Genomic DNA, 17,686 nt, shown 5'->3' with positions numbered 1-17,686 from the left:
AGAGTAGTAGGAGATATTCGGGCACTGCATACTGTGAAAAGTGAGGTTGGAGTAATCTTGAAAAAATACTTTATTGTGGCATATAAGCCAAAATGAAAAGCACAGAGTCTCCCCTGACGCGTTTCTAGCCTCTCAAAGAAAGAGCCCTGAGAGGTGAGAAACGCGTCAGGGGAGACTCTGTGCTTTTAATTTTGTCTTATATGCCACAATAAAGTATTTTTTCAAGATTACTCCAGCCTCACTTTTCACTGTATGCAGTGCCCGAATATCTCCTACTACTCTATGTTGCTGTCTCATTCGGAGCACGCTGGGGGGCGGCATATCTTCAACTCCTGTGGTGTCTGGGGTGGTGGTCGGCTGACGGTGTGAGCTGCAAGGCGAGTTTGTGGCGGTCCCGGTAGAGAGACACAGGCTGTCAGGAACCAGCATGGGCGGGTCGCAGAATGATGACGTCATAGCGTCGCTACTTCCCATTGGGTCTTCACGCTGAAACAAGAAGCTGGCAGCGCTGCGAGTTCCTCCCGAGTGATTGACTGCCCTGCACGCCGGTTCTATCATCATCGAGGATCAGCTTTCAGTTAAGTGTCCCCCCTGTTCATTCATTATATTAATTTGCCGGTATGCCTCTGTTATACACATTAGATATTCCTTAGTGCCATTACCAGACACGGAGTGGGGCACCCGGTCATATTCATAAGGGGGTGACACATACTGGTCTGGGATTTACATCACACATGAACTTCAACCTTCACCGTGGCCCCATCCACCCATTATTACTATTCAATTGTTCATCATTTCACCACATCCGCTGCCATTGCTTTGGAGCACACAGAGGGGAGCTCCTCTCCTATTTTTTCTAATCACGGTAAGCATACGGTTGTAAAACAGGACTGACTTTACTACATATATGCGCATAACATACCAATCACATAACATTCAATGTTAGCACTGCAGTAGGATATAACGTAATCCCCCACACCGTGTCCACAGTATAACCCCACCTTGTCCCGTGGTCAGCGCTGCCACTATGTGCGAATACACGTGTGTAACGTTACCTGCTCAGTGCGACGGCACCTGGGCGTTAAAGGGTCTCCGCAAAGGATCCGACGACCTTTCTGGCGATGTCCGGTTCCTCCGGGGAGATGATCGTCAGGGCGGTCCACCCTGGGTACAGTTCCGCTCTCTGTGGAGCAGGCTTGATCCCAAGCCTCTGGATGAGAAGTGCAGCGTCTGCTGTGTCCCTAACTAGCACATAATAGTAAGGGGCAGGATCCCTAATCTGGGGCCTGTCCCTGAAGCAACACAAGCTACTAGGTGGCTCAGAGCTAACGGGCCTAGGGGGCTTCTGGCCTAGTGCAGTGAGTCACTGACCCCTGCACCCTCACCTCCTTCCCCTAGCCTCTCCTGGCGCCGACTAGCGTGGGCTCAGCATGCCAAATGTATCCAATCTCCTCTGCAGGGAGATCCTACAGCCCTATTAGCTACCTGGCATCACCTGCCCCTGTGCACCCTGGGGGCTGTATTCTTCTTGGGAGCTATTCTCCCATTGGCCGCCTCGCGCGCACTTCCTTTGCGCATGCGCCAACCTCCGTAATGGCCACCGGCTGCTGGGACAAATTGCGCAACCACAAGGAAGATGGCGACGCCCCTCGCGGGAGCCGCCGAGAGTCCCCAACAGTGCGCCCAGCTCCCGGAACCCGATGGACACGCTCCGATCGGCCCCCACTCCTGCGGCCATCCAATGGGTCCGCCACTTTGCTCGGCGGCACTCGCGATCACCACAGGTGAGGGGGACCTGGCTACTTACTGTATCTGCTTTTTATTCATACTATGGAACTGTACAGTATGTTACTATGTTACACTATGAGGACTTTACTGGTCTTTTGGCTGCTAATCTCCAACTCTCTTTATACTTTTCTAGATGGTTATGTTGTGACACAATCCTGAGCCATTAAAGTTTTGCAGTGTTTGAAATGAAGTTCCTGTTTGAGAATGGACCATATGTGTTTTTTGGTGCCCCTGTCTTCTACGACTCCTTTGGGGTTAATGATTTAGGTTTGAAAAAGCTGATACTAAATCCTGTATATTTGTCCAAAAAAAACTGATCATTCCAATTCTGTTTTATATACAGGCTCATTCTAAAATCCAACACATATAGATTAAGTAACCTCCGGTCAGCACCTCCAGAGCAGCACTGCCCACTACCAGCACCTCCAGAGCAGCGCTGCCCACTGTCAGCACCTCCAGAGCAGCACTGCCCACTGCCAGCACCTCCAGAGCAGCACTGCCCACTGCCAGCACCTCCAGAGCAGCACTGCCCACTGCCAGCACCCCCAGAGCAGCGCTGCCCACTGCCAGCATGTATCCACGCTTGTTAAGTGAGTAGAGGAGATATTTTGGTGTCTTTGAAATCTGCAAGGAGGGAATATCTGATTATTTTGCAGTTATGCGAGTCAAACACCCAAACTAATCTTGTTTTCCTATAGAACCATCAGCAGGTAAGAAGATAATATATCTTCACCTCTGTCATGTTCTGCCAGAAGGGCTAGTAATACATTTCTTTACAAGAGGTATTATATTATACCAATATCAGAGGAGGTGATATCACAAGAAGCGCCCCCACTCCCAGCTTTACATGATGGATTTTCCTTTTCTTGTTGCCAGGTTTCCCAGTGGATGTGCTGGAGAGGTTAGAGATTAAGTCGGAGAAAGAAGAGACCGACACAGAGGAACATCTGACCCCAATAAAGGAAGAAATAGATGCATTTCCTGTTTGTGGTAAGTACCCTTACATCCTCACTTATCTGTATTCAGTATGTTTAAAAATGGACTGAAATGTCTGCAATATTTTGGGAAATAATATTAAAGCGTGCATACAATTATAAGATACCTGTCCTAATGAAAAAAATCATTTGTCTAAGGCAGGGGGGCGCAAGCTTTTTTTCCTTCGCCCCCTGCCGGATGTCCTCCTCTCTGTGCGACCCCTCCCTTCTCCTCCTTACCTTGATTCACGGCGCCTGGGCATCGTGATGGCACGTTGCCATAGCAACGTGACGTCACATAACCCAGCGGCGTCATTTCAGCCCGCGTTGCCATTGTTCCGCGTCTCCAGATGCCGGCTGAATCAAGGTTAGTATGGTTTAATTTAAGTGCCTTCGGGAAGCACGCTGGGCCTCTGTAAACCCTGCGCCAACCGCCGGTAATCTCGCGCCCCCCTTGGGGGTCGTGCACCCCTAGTTTGCCCACCGCTGTTCTAAGGTTATATTGGGAATATTATTGTTATTGAGGTTTGAACATTGGTAGCTCCAAAATGTTTTCAGCACTTGGGGGTAAGAACTTCTTCAGCACTCAAAGGGTTAATAATAAAGTAAAATCAATCACTTCACCCCTCCCCCATAGGGATAAGTATAAAGTATTTCTGTATACTGATATCACAAGAAGCGCCCCCACTCCCAGCTTTACATGATGGGTTTCCCTTTTCTTGTTGTCAGGTTTCCCAGTGATTGTACTGGAGAGTTTAGAGATTAAGTCGGAGAAAGAAGAGACCGACACAGGGAAACATCTGACCCCAATAAAGGAAGAAATAGATGCATTTCCTGTTTGTGGTAAGTACCCTTACATCCTCACTTATCTGTATTCAGTATGTTTAAAAATGGACTGAAATGTCTGCAATATTTTGGGAAATAATATTAAAGCGTGCATACAATTATAAGATACCTGTACTAATGAAAAAAATGATTCATCTAAGGTTATATTGAGGATATTAGTGTTATTGAGGTTTGAACATTGGTAGCTCCAAAATGTTTTCAGCACTTGGGGGTAAAAACTTCTTCAGCACTCAAAGGGTTATTAATAAAGTAAAATCAATCACTTCACCCCTCCCCCATAGGGATCAGTATAGAGTATTTCTGTATACTGATATCACAAGAAGCGCCCCCACTCCCAGCTTTACATGATGGGTTTCCCTTTTCTTATTGCCAGTTTTCCCAGTGGTTGTACTGGAGAGTTTAGAGATTAAGTCAGAGAAAGAAGAACCGAACCCAGAGGAACATCTGACACCAATAAAGAGTGAAACTGTTCCATTTCCTGTCTCTGGTGAGTACCTTTTCCCCTTTGTCTGCACAAAGGGGTGTTATCTTGTTACAAGAAGCATGGTCACATTTAGTGAATATTCATGGTTCATTGCCTCTCATAGGAAGTCCCCAGGCCTGCTGGGTGTTCTGGGACAAGCCACATGCAGCAGAGTTAGAAGTGCAATATGGCACACAAACACGTATAAAAGGTTGGAATTGCAGAGTTATAGGTATCGGACCATCAATAGATACAATAAAACGCATTTGGGAAAACAAATTCACAGAACAAAGAAAAGATCTTTTTGTTCACAGACTCACCAGATTAAACCTCACCCACCCAGCGTACATCTCCGTTGCTCCAAAGGCGCAAGCCTGATGAGGGCCCACCCAAGAACTGCTCCCCTCTGCACAGGAACAGCGTGCTAAGGGTTAACATGTGCTTGTTCTTTGTTGAATTTGCAGCCCCACCCACTGGAATGTTAATGAGCCAAGGGGACAAAGAAAAGATCTTTTTGTTCACAGACGCACCAGATTCAACCTCACCCACCCAGCGTACATCTGCATTGCTCCAAAGGCGCACAGCCTTTGACGCAGCCGAAGGGCAGCCAAACGGTGTGAGCCGTTTTCTGCCGTTCGCTGATGTTAGTTGATGTTAAAGCTGCTCTATTTCTATCTGAAACACATAAGCCCTTTATTCCCTGTACCCAATTTTCCAACTTTTCTGTCCATGAAATGTCTATGAATTCCCTGTATAACCCTGTTCTTTTATCGTAACCATGTATTTTTTATAACTCTGTGCCCAGGACATACTTGAAAACGAGAGGTATCTCTCAACATATTACTTCGTGGTAAAACATTTTTATAAATAAATAAAAAATAACTAACCTGGTTCCCCAGCTTAGACAATAACCTCTCATTTAGGGCCATTAGATACGCAATAATAGCCACAGTCTTTAGACATAGCTTAACTGATAGATGGGGGACAGCGTCCCAAGAGTCCAGGCAATTCTTCCGGACAGTGAAGGTCATGATGAGGGCGTCCTCCTCGAACTGCATACAGGGGAGCAGCGTGCCCCCAGCCTCCGGGCTCTAGGAGAGAAAATGAAGCAGCAAACCTAGCTGCCATAAATACCTGTTCCTTAATTAGGATAGCAGGTGAGGGAGAACTAGATGATTAAACTGACGAGTTTTCATCCCTTTGTAGGCAGCCTGTAGCACGAACGTTGTGGCGCGTATACGCCGATAATTTTCTCTCTCCCTTCTTCCTTGGATAAGAGATTTGCAGGGCTTCTGAATAATTTGAATGCTTTTCTCCCTTTTCAATACGTTTAGTCCACTTGTGAGAGAATCATGTTCCTTGCGTACATCTCGCAATTCTGCTCTCAGAGCCTCCATCTCTTCCTGGTGCTGGCTCTGTGTGCATGAACGCATCTCATTACGTTTAGGAACTCTGTCTTCATTACGTCTACGCTCTACAAATCTCGTTGCTAGGGTCCCATCAGCTTGCCTTTCCCAGGTTTCTTTCTCCTGGTCATCCTGACTGTTGGGGATGGAGCAGCGTCTCTGCTCCTCTAGCTCTTGCTTCAGTTTCTGGACCTTCTCGTGCTCCCTCTCATACTGCTCTGCGGGGACACACTGGGTACTCAGACGCTCATTCCTGAAAGGACACCACTTTGTGTGATCAGACACATGAGACATTAAACACATTTTTTCCTCCATTTTTGCACTTTCAGCTATATTCTTCACCCTGACCTCTGGGGGTGCTATTGCGTCAATACTTTTCACACTTTACTCACAGAGTCTGTACTTTCTTCGGCTGGCAGCCATTTTAAACCCCCACATTTATTTCTAAACCCACAGACTTAGTGTCGACCCACATTCTCCACCATAAGTGACAAACGCCACCCTTGCGTAGCGCTGACGTCTGTCTGGGCTCTTACCAGTCTTCTAGGGTTGATTTAGAAAAAACGCAAGAATAAGAGGTAGCAATATAGTGCGTAACTCCAGGCTTCTGCCTGTTTTATTTCGTCCCAGTAAAGGACTGCAGATTCAATAGATACATGTTTGAGGCACTCAGCCATTTACCTTGGGCGGTTTACTCATATTAGTGTCTTAACTCTATGCCCAGGACATACTTGAAAACGAGAGGTAACTCTCAATGCATTACTTCCTGGTAAAATGTTTTATAAATAAATAATAAATAAGTGACACTAAACATTTCAAACACCGTCGCTTAAAGAAACCATAAAAGTAACACCTATCCCTTTTTAGGGATCTAACTATACAATAGTATCAGCCTCTCTAACGTTTGCTGGGCCAACTAACCTGGTTCCCCAGCTTAAACAATACCCTCTCATTTAGGGTCACTAGATACACAATAATATCCAGTCTTTAGATATAGCTTAACTTTATGAATGGTAATAAAGTTACTTTATTGGCTAATTGACCTGAATTGCCTTTTCCTGTTCTCATTGCTATACATACATACGGGGATATTTTTCTCAGATGCTTAATGTGTTACCTCCCACGGAGCGAACAGCTGCTATTGTCGGGTGCTAGGGGGTTAATCTTACCTACCCCACTCGTCAATTAGGGGCCTTTCTGTGGCTAGTGTTTCTATCACATAGGTAACCACATATTCATATATACCAATCGCATTGCGCAGGTGTTGCCTAAGATATACCATCCATCCCACTTAATGTGTCTGCATCTACCATTCACATGAGTGGTTGTACAGTTTTTGCTATCAGCACAGTGTAGAACAGTTTTGGAATAGCGGTCTTACATTGGTCCTATTACTATATCAATAGTAGGCAGTATACTTACAGCATGGGATCCTGAATATCTATCAAGGATCCCCCATATGTTCCATCTACGTAGCTGTCACAGCTATGTTATATAAGATTCACAGTCACGTGCTGTTTGATCTGCCCTTTATTTTAAACCCCATTATTTTATTCATTGTTTGATAATAAAGTATTTTAATATTATCACTATACATTAGCAGTGATTGAGTGCTTATATACCAGGTCTCCCTTTTCTCTTGTATACTCTATCTCCCTTACCTAGTTAGCACCTCACCGTGGTTCACCTTCTCAGCTGTGCGGGAGTTCCTCTTTGTGTGTAGCTATTTTTTACAAGCGTTATATTGATGACCTGATTAGGATTTGGGAAGGGGATTCACATTCACTGGACACTTTCATCAATACTGTTAATTCCAATATGTTGAATCTTAACTTTACTTATGAACACTATATTAATCAGATTAATTATTTAGATATCACTTTATTTATTGACCTTACAGGAGAAATACAGACTGACATTTATAGGTAACAGAATTCCAGAAATACCTTTCTTAAAGCGGATAGCAATCACCCCAGGTCACTCATCCGTGGTATACCCAAGGGCCAATTTCTCCGCCTAAGGCGGCTTTGCTCTAACGAGGATTCTTTTGATCAACAGGACACCGAATTAGCAAAAAGAGTTTCTGTCAGGGGCTACAGAACAGGGGATACAGAGGAGGCTTACATGAATGCCAAACTCTGTACTCATGCTGAGTTACTGTCTTATGGTTCGACTGGTTCTAGCCAGGGGGTTTAAATCAAGGAGAGACCAGGGAACTCCCGAAGGATCCAATCCGCTGTTTATTACACGGCATAGATCAAATCCGCTCAAACATACAGAAATATTGGGAAGTGCTCACCTTGGAGGAAGACCTTAAAGAGTCAATTGAACAAGGACCAATATTTGCAGTTAGAAAGGCTAAATCCTTGGCAAACTATCTTTCGCCTAGTTTATTTACCTCCAGGTCAGACTGTGTTCATGAATCAAATTTAATACATGTTTTTTTCCAAATGTGGTAAATGTGTATTTGTTGCTATGCCAATCCTATCAAATCTATTGATATTGTACACAGTAAGAAAACACACACAATTCCAGTTTTTATTCATTGTAATTTTGTGATTTATTACTTGACATGTGGTTGTGGTCGAGGATTCGTTGGGCGGACAATCAGACCAGTGAAGGTCAGAATTATGGAGCACATTCCTTCTATTAGAAAACTAGATCAGTTGCTCCCAGTTTCCAAACATTTTACAAATTGTACATTGGGAAACTTGTCCACCTTTCATTTTTCAGCGATTGAATCTATACCTGTCCCTACACAAGGGGATTGAATCTATACCTGTTCCTACACGAGGGGATTGAATCTATACCTGTTCCTACACGAGGGAATTGAATCTATACCTGTCCCTACACGAGGGGATGATAGAATTAAACAGCTTAATCAGTGTGAGATGTTTTGGATCCACTTACTTAATTCTCTATCCCCTTTTGGGATTAATACAGAATGGGACATAAAACATTTGCTCTAAGCTATATTATTCCTTTGCCCATTCTCAGGTTATATAATACTGTGTGTGTTTCATATACATTTGTTTCTAACATTGAGATACATATGTGTCTCTCCTAGTCACATTTGATGAGTAGTATTGTATCCTTAATGTGGCAATTTTCTCAGTGTGGTTTATTTAATTACATCTTATTCATTATGTATATTGCCCTTATCAAGATTCAAATTGTTCTTTGCCTTGGTAGTTGAGTTTACATTTATTATATGTATATTATCACGTAATTATATTATTTGGTGTTACAGTTAATTTAATCTAAGAATTTTATTCCCTCCACATCCTATCCACTTTTAAATTAGATGCCTTTTCATTGAATTGTTATTGTCCTTATGAGTCTAATTAAGTTTATTGTTATTGTATTCTTTATTGTGTCCTTTTGCTGGATTTCTCCCCCACAGTTATACTGCCTTCTTTCCGTGGTTACATTTTCCCTGGACTGTTTTGTTCCCATGGGACGTTTTTACCTGAGATACATGTAAGCAGTGTTTCCGGCGGGGAGTGTCTATAACGTGACACTCTCTAGACTCAGGAAAACACTCTGTGATAAAGCGCCCATGCGAGAAACGCGTTGGAGGTTTCTCTTTTAACTTGCGCTGTGTGTCTCAATAACTCTTATTTTATCTACTTTTGCCTCCAGTTCTTCTTTTCTACAATGTTTTGAATGTGAGAGGAGAAGGAAAGAGAGGAGTCAAATATTACACCAAGGCCGTGTGCTTGGGAAATTATATGAATAGTATTTGTGACTGACAAAATATGACACAAAATGGAGCAGTTTAGTTTATGTGGGTCTTATGGCAGAAGATTACATGGGCAGTGTAGTCGCTGCATCACTTAGATTGTAAGCTCTCCAGGGCAGGGATTTCCGTTCCTATTGTATGATTGGGTTTGTTGCACTTATTGTATTATAATTCCCTGTACCGTATTGTTTCTGCTGTAAAGCACTGAGTACACTGCGGGCCTTGTATAAATAAAGACATACATACATGGGCATCTACAGTATCTTCACACTATAGGTTGCTGTCTGGTTTAGTTGATATTATTAACGCACTACTAATATGATAGGTCAGGAGTTCCTTAACTTTATTTCTCATGGACAGTTTCAATGTTAATTATTTGGAGGATGTACATGTACACTTAAATAATGAATACAGTAATAAATACAAGTTATATATGTATCAATGATTTCACTGTGAGAGCTGCTACAAATACATTTCAGGCCTTCGGGAACCACCACCACCACAGTCATTAGGGGCCACTGGATGTCCATGTGCCACAATTTTAAAACCCTGGGTGATGAGAATATTTTGTTAATTAAGTATTGGTGAAATAGATTCTTCAGTGTTTTGGATTTGTAATTTGCGTTCAGTAATTTGATTTACAGACTGAAAACATTTATTCTGTCTTTTTTTGTTTACTTCTGTTAGAGAACGGTCTGAATGAGGAACAGAACTGGAGCTCTGATGCATCCAGAAGCTGTCTGACTCCTCGCAGCCCAGAAGTGCCAAAAAGCAATGATTCCTGCCACATTTTAGAAACGTGCAAGGAACCAGTGCCAAATGGTGGTGAACTTACAGACCTTGTACAGCACACAGCGGAGACGGACTATAAATATGGGTCCAGCAAAAGGTATGCAAGAAGAAGCCGTGGTGCTCAGCCTTTTCTCTGTTGTCAGTGTGGCAAAAGCTTCTCACTGGACAGGGACCTGCTCACACACCTTTGTGTCCCCACTAGAGAGCAAACCTTTACATGTACAAATGGTGGGAGCAGTTTCTCACTGAAGGGGAAACTTCTTTCACACCAGATGATTCAGACAGCAGTGACTCCTTTTACTTGTACAGTGTGTGGGAAACAGTTAGGTACTAAGAGGACCCTCCTCAATCATCAGAGGGTTCATACAGGGGAGAAACCATTCACATGTACAGAGTGTGGGAAACAATTCAATACTAAGAGCCACCTCCTCATACACCAGATAACTCATACAGGAGAAAAACCATTCACATGTACAGAGTGTGGGAAACAATTCAGTACTAAGAGCAACCTCCTCATACACCGGATGACTCATACAGGAGAAAAACCATTCACATGTACAGAGTGTGGGAAACAATTTAGTATGAAGGGAAACCTCCTCAGACACCAGATGACTCATACAGGAGAAAAACCATTCACATGTACAGAGTGTGGGAAACAATTCACATTTAAGAGCTGTCTCCTCAAACACCAGATGACTCATACAGGAGAGAAACCATTCACATGTGCAGAGTGTGGGAAACAATTCAGTATTAAGAGAAACCTCCTCAGACACCAGTTGACTCATACAAGGGAGAAACCATTCACATGTGCAGAGTGTAGTAAAAGCTTTTCTCGGAAGACAGAGCTCCTCAACCACGAGCGGATTCATACAGGGGAGAAACCATTCACATGTACAGAGTGTGGGAAACAATTCAGAAGGAAGAGCAGTCTCCTCATACACCAGATGACTCATACAGGGGAGAAACCATTCACATGTTCAGAGTGTGGGAAACAATTCAGTACTAAGATAAACCTCCTCAGACACCAGATAACTCATACAGGAGAAAAACCATTCACATGTGCAGTGTGTAGTAAAAGCTTTTCTCTGAATACGACTCTCCTCAACCATGAGCGGATTCATACAGTGGAGAAACCATTCACATGTACAGAGTGTAGTAAAAGATTTTCTACAAAGGCGGAGCTCCTCAAGCATGAGCGGATTCATACAGGGGAGAAACCCTTCACATGTACAGAGTGTGAGAAAAACTTTTCTCAAATGAGCCACCTCCTCAGACACCACAGGATTCATACACGGGAGAAACCATTTCCATGTACATAATGTTGGGAAAGCTTTTCACAGAGGATCAGCCTCCCTACACACATGAGGATTCATACATGAGATAAAATATGTGATTGTTCACAGTAGGGTTTGGCAATATACCAGTAGCATAGTAATACTGCAGTAATAAAAATGGACAGTAGCACAATACTTGACATTCCTATCAGCAGCTGCAGAGTGGGGGTGCGTCTGGCAGGGAGGCATGGGGGTGGGGACTGTGTCAGAGAGGGGACTGAGTGTGGGTCTGGTAGAGACAGTGGAGTGGGAGTGAGTCTGGGAGCTCCTTGACTTTCACATGCTGCAGCTATAAGGAACCCTCCTGCTGGTAATCTCACCCCTCCATATTAACCACCTCCCCTCTGCCATGCCTCTTATCCCTTCCCTTCCACCATGACTCAACCCCTTTCTCTCCTCCCCCGTATTTCTCTCGGCTCTCACCCGTGCCTCTTGACCTCCTTCCCCATGCCCATTAACCCACGCCTCCTCATGCCCTATTAATGTGTACAGGAGAAGGGGGGTTGAGGGGGTAATTGTAAATTTTGTTACTGTGCACCCCAAAACTGGAACCACTTACCGGAGACTCTCGCATCCACCACCAGTTTAAGTTCTTTTAAAACTAAGGCTGTCTCACATTTTAATCTGGTCTGTAACTGTTACATATGCCTAGAATATATATTATCTTTAACTGTGCATGCAATGTCTTGTATATAATGTATACCCTGTTCACTTATGTAACTGTATTTGTAACCATGTATTATTTGTCATCTTAACTTTGTGCCCAGGAAATAAATGAAAACGAGAGTGTGGGTGTAGTTAGTGTAACATTTTCATTGAAATATTTTTTATTTTTAAAATTAAAATATACTAAAATGTATTAGCTTTTTTACATGTTATTTAGAATGAAATGCATTTGTATAAGAAATATGTTTCACAATAAATGACTTTGAACATTGAGAACTTTTGCTTTTTTGCTTTCTATTGGGTGTTAATATATTGCTGAATATTATCACGATAAATTACTTAATACTCTTTTATGGTGGGAAGTATTTTTGTTATTGTCTAACCCTAGTTCAGGGTGTTGGAAACAATTCAGTACAAAGTGTGACCTCCTGTCGCACCCAAGTATTTACATGGGAGAAACCATTTGCTTGTTCAGTGTGGGAAACAATTCAGTGTTAAGGTCACCTCTTCAGATACCAACAAATTCATACAGGGAGAGGCCTTTCACATGGACAGAGTATAGGAAAAACGTTTCTTGGATGAATGACCTCACACACCACATGATTCACACAGGGGAAATAATGTGCTTGTTCAGAGTGTGGTAAACCATTTTATACAAAGTGGGACCTCTTGTTACACCAGCAGATTTACACAAGGGAGCAACTTTTTAATTGTACAGAATTTGGGAAACATTTCAGCACTGAGAGGCACCTCAACACACCAAACAATTCATAAAAGGGGATTACATCATAATCAATTCTGTAATAGGAGGACACTCCTCAGACACCAGAGCATTTACACAGGGGAGAAACCTTTCCCATGTGCAGAGTGTATACAATGTTTCTCAGTAAGAAAACCTTGTCACCCAAGTGTTTACACAGGGTAGGTATCTATGTATCTATATCTTTATTTATATAGTGCCATTAGTGTACATAGAGCTTCACAGAACTAATACATGTGACAATCATATAAATAATACAAATAAAACATAAGTGCTTCAGACATAAAACTGACATTTAAGAAAAGGAGTCCCTGCTCCAAAGAGCTTACAATCTAATTGGTAGAAGAACGTACAGAGACGGTAGGAGGGTGTTCTGGTAAGTGTGTCTGCAAATGGTCAAAGTTTATGTACGAGTTGTAAATTATCAGCCATGGTGCTACTCGTATGTTTCGTTAAGCAGGTGGGTCTTAAAGGTGGATAGAGAGGGTGCTAGTCGGATACAGTGGGGAAGGGCTTTCCAGAGGTGTGGGAAAGGCGTCGCATGCGGCTCCCTTTGCAGGGCACCGCCATCTTAGAGGCAATTGCACATGCGCAGGATGCTGCGCATTCGCAGGACAAGCACGCACACGGCAGCCTATAGGAAGAGGCTCCAAGCAGGGACAACATATCCAATGAGCCTCTGGGACAGAGTCACATAGCGTATATCTGCCAATAGGGCTCCTGAATCCTGCTCTGCAGATAGATACTTTTTGTTCACTGCAAGCCATGCCAGTTGGAGCAGGGACAAGGAAGGGGTAAGAGGTATGTGCCGGTGTCTGTGGCATCTGCAATAGGCCAGATATCCCCTATTAGGCCCCGACTCCCCTGTGGAGCAGCTGGTTGCTGCAGGGACACTGCCCTGTAGAATCAGAGCATAGGAACAAAGCCAGGACGTGGCTCCATCCTGGACCAGGTTGATCTGGGACCAGATCATCCATTTATGACCACAGAGGTGGTACAATTTACGCGGGGCCCACCCAATCTAGAGGCGGGGCATCGCGGTTTATCACTTCGGATCCGTGGATCCCATATTCATCCTTGCTACGCCTAGTTGTGGACATACCCGGCTGATATCTGATCTCACCACGTGCACCAACCACACATGGGCTTTTGGGGCAGCGCTGTCACACACACGTGGGAGGGTGATTGACTCCGTGGACACTAGACTGTTGGGTGCTCTGGGGCATTTTAGTACTTGGGGGTAAACCCAAGAGGATGAGGACACGGTGCAAAAGGGAGCACGGTGAAGGGGTACCACCCTGTGAGGCTTGTATGTTTTGGAGTAATATTATTATTAGTCTGTGCAGTAAAACTGTTATACCTACACAAGTGTGTTTTTTGTTTCAAACTTTTTTATTGGTTTCCAAAGGGATAAACAAATTAGTAATATAACAGCGTTTAAAGGGGGTATCTTTACAGCATTTTTTATATACATAGAACCAGAACCTTGTACTCCAACAGAACCAGCTGTATCTGTACTAATTCCAGAGATTCCTTAAACCATGAACCCTTTTTCAATTTTTCTTTGCAAGGCAGAGTCCCTGTGCATATCCCTTGTGAAAAGTGTAAATAAAAAACAGTCTGAGGTTATTTTGAAACAGAATAACACGTGAATTTATTCAAGTCAAGTGCACAACGGAGACAGCTTTTTGAAAAAAAGCTCTCTAACAATAACACGGTATGCCATATATTTATACCCTAAATACTAAAAAGTGTCCTCCCTCAATGGGGGCTTGCGCGTCACTAATATTACCTCATTTGTAATACATAACAATATTACAGCCGATGTCATTTTGTAATACATAACAATATTGGATAACTGCCTGTCAGCTAAAAACCATTATGGGGTTAAATGGGATATGCCTATTCTGCCACCTGGCATATTGTATGAGAACCAGTTTCTCTGTAAGAATCTGAGCTTATCTCACGGGTTCTCACAACCTCTAGCCTGTTTACACTTTCAATTTGAAGCTGATTGGATGAGGAAAGATCAATAAAGTCAGCTAAGAGCGAAAACATACCCTTCTCTGCTTCACACATTTGTTTATACAGAAATGAAACACAGAAATTAGACTCACAAAGACAAGACAGAGACAAGACAAGATGGCAGATTGAAATATTCACACAAAATGGCTTCATCCTAAATGCTGTTATGTTGTTATGCCAGACCCCATAATGTCTCAACTTCGTTAGTCCCTCCTCTAATTCTTTAAAACATTGTTTTTTTGAGAATTATTGGTATCATTTTAGTCCAGTAACACGTTGGGAGGCACAGGGGTGCTCCATCATCTCATAATGCTGCTTGAGGGTGTAGGACAGTGCACGAGGGTGGCGTATGGCATTGCGGCCAATTTCTTTTCCAGAGTTAGAACATTGTACTTGGCATCTTTTTTCTTCAAGGAACTTCTGTAAATTGGTTCTGCAAACAATGACATTATGTCTGCATAGGGGGTGGCACATTTGTGGATCATGCCTTTGACAAACGTAACACAAACATAGATGACAACGAGTATCACAATCACACACATTACCGCATTCAAAAAATTCGCTCCTAGTGATCCTACCAATCCAGTCAGTCCCAAAGGGTCCCAGTCTGTGTCGCCTTCCTTCCTAAGTCTTTCTTGAATTTCTTCTATCTTGTCTAACTCATGCTGTACCTTGCCACTCTGATCTTGGATGAAAACACAACATTGTTCTTTAATTAGGGCACATACACCTCCTTTTGATGTTAAAATGTAATGTAAAGCTATTCTGTTTTGTAAGGCCATAAGCCTGATCTGAACCTGTTCTTGGTTTAGTGATGCAATAGCTGTAGTGGTGTAATTGAGGACATCATCTAACACATCTGTTAATGTATTACGCCTGTCATATAGTAACCCAACTCCTACATTTGGAAATAAACTAGCCCAAAATTGTTCTCTCCATAAACTACTTTTCAGTCCTGCAGTGTTTGGTGTTTTTCTCTTGTTTCTGAGACGCCCTGCAGGTAATTCTTTGGTGATTGTAAATGCAGGGACCACTTTCCCTAAATAACAAGATCCTATCCAATTGCAAGGTAAGATTCTATATGCCCACTTTCCACAGAGCCAATAAATTCCACGTGGTAGAGTAAAGTTTCTGCATCCTCGAAAAGTTGCATCTACTGATAAAGATGTGTTTGCAGCTATATATTTTGTTGCTGCTATTTGTTTTGCTCTATATTGTGTCTGATTCAGTGTACTGTTATCTATGCATTTGTACCAATAGGAAATTGATCTTCGGTCTTTGTTTACATATATTTCTAGTTGAAAACAAGTGTCATTTGTGGGAGGGAGGACTTCACCTATGGAAACATTTCCAGTTGTACTGCTTATGTGACAACCTCCCACTGGAATAATATTCATCAATGGTACCCTGTTAAATTCTTTGGAGAATTGTCCAGTCAACATATCTGGTAATCTTGGTGTGTCATTTGCTGCAGGAGTTAATTCTTCCTGGGTATACTGTAAGGAATGCCAATCCAAGGTGACTCCTGATTATGAGGCACATACCCAGCAAGATTCGTTAATACCAAATTTCTGGTATATTGTTCTGCATGTGTCCATAAATGTATTATCACTTTCCCAAGGGGTTAAATGTAAGTCTCATTTGTTTCTGGATGTATCAGTGGACTTTGTGATGTTTGTGGGTGAGATGCTTTGTGTAGTGTTACCTTGACCATGGTGATAGATATCTGCGATGTATAAGGAACACAGGCAGATGAGTATTGTTGACAAAGCTCCACAGAGCATCATCATGACAATCTTGTAATCTCTCTGTGGGTTATACTTTTGCAGACCCAATGGTCCATACATCTTAAAATTCTAACTTATACACACTATAAAAGAATAAAAATATTGAGTCTCTGAAAAATGAAATGTTCTGATAGAAATCAGGAATATTGAGTCTCTGAAAAAATAGAATGTTTTGAGTTTTTGAAAAACTGAAATGTTCTGATAAAACCAGGCCTGGTATTTTATTTTACTCGTTGGTTAACAGTCAGAGTTTTTGACTCGTCAAAATGTTAACTTGATGTAGCTGTGCTTTAGATGTCTTTGGTCGAGCTGGAATGAGTTTCACGTGTGTTACGTGGATCCAGGAGGAATTTTCTGCTACTTTAATTGCTGTGGTGAGAAGAATTTGAAAAGGACCTTTCCATCTGGGATGAAGAGAGTGCTTACGTAGGAAATGCTTGACCATTACCCAATCGCCTTCCTGGAGATGATGCTGCTCTGTGTTTTCTTTGGTAGACTGTACTGCTTGTACCTGTGAGTGAAGAGACTTAAGAAATTTCATTAATCTTATACAATACACGCTGATTAAGTCATCAGTGAGTGCATGATCATGCTTCATTAATTCTAATGTGCCGGCACAAACCATTGGCCTACCCATTATTATTTAATGAGGAGTTAATCTCGTCTTGGCCTGAGGAGTACTTCTGATTGCCATTAGTGCTAATGGGAGAGCATCTGGCCATTGCAATTTTGTTTCCGCACAAATTTTACTGATTTTATTCTTTAGGACCCCATTGGTCCTCTCAACTTTGCCAGCGCTCTGCGGATGATAGGGGTAGTGCAGATGATAGATAATACCTAGGACCTTAGCTAGATCCTGAACTATTGCGGCAGTGAAATGTGTGCCTTGGTCTGAAAAAAATATGCTGAGGAATTCCATATCTAGGAATGAACTCATGTAGTAGCTTTTTAGCCACAGAACGAGCATCTGAGTGTTGACATGGGTATGCTTCAGTCCATCCTGAGAACATGCAAACAACAACCAAAACATAGTGATAGTGTAGGCTATGTGGCATTTCAATAAAATCAATTTGTAAGTTGCGAAATGGACCCTGAGGGCATAA

General features: G+C 42.6%; 1 protein-coding gene across 4 annotated transcripts in view; it reads left to right on the top strand.

The window, feature by feature from the left end:
* LOC142488051 (uncharacterized) overlaps positions 1 to 17,686 on the top strand; it is a 311,597-nt gene that overhangs the window by 119,720 nt on the left and 174,191 nt on the right. For 2 of the 4 annotated variants that reach the window (XM_075588410.1, XM_075588409.1), the window contains exons 3-5: positions 2,132 to 2,378; positions 2,665 to 2,778; positions 3,492 to 3,605. The exons of 1 other annotated variant lie outside the window; for it this stretch is intronic. In XM_075588410.1, coding sequence (XP_075444525.1) covers positions 2,360 to 2,378; positions 2,665 to 2,778; positions 3,492 to 3,605 — 247 coding nt within the window. In that variant the 5' untranslated portion in view covers positions 2,132 to 2,359. Of the gene's footprint in view, positions 1 to 2,131; positions 2,379 to 2,664; positions 2,779 to 3,491; positions 3,606 to 3,981; positions 4,096 to 9,906; positions 12,233 to 17,686 lie in introns of those variants that run through there. One more of the 4 variants, XM_075588415.1, reaches the window with a different exon arrangement.

Source organism: Ascaphus truei, chromosome 2 (assembly GCF_040206685.1).
Source record: "Ascaphus truei isolate aAscTru1 chromosome 2, aAscTru1.hap1, whole genome shotgun sequence".
Lineage (NCBI taxonomy): Eukaryota > Metazoa > Chordata > Amphibia > Anura > Ascaphidae > Ascaphus > Ascaphus truei.
The sequence above is the reverse complement of the archived record's forward strand: the minus strand, read 5'-3'. Positions and strand labels throughout refer to the sequence as shown.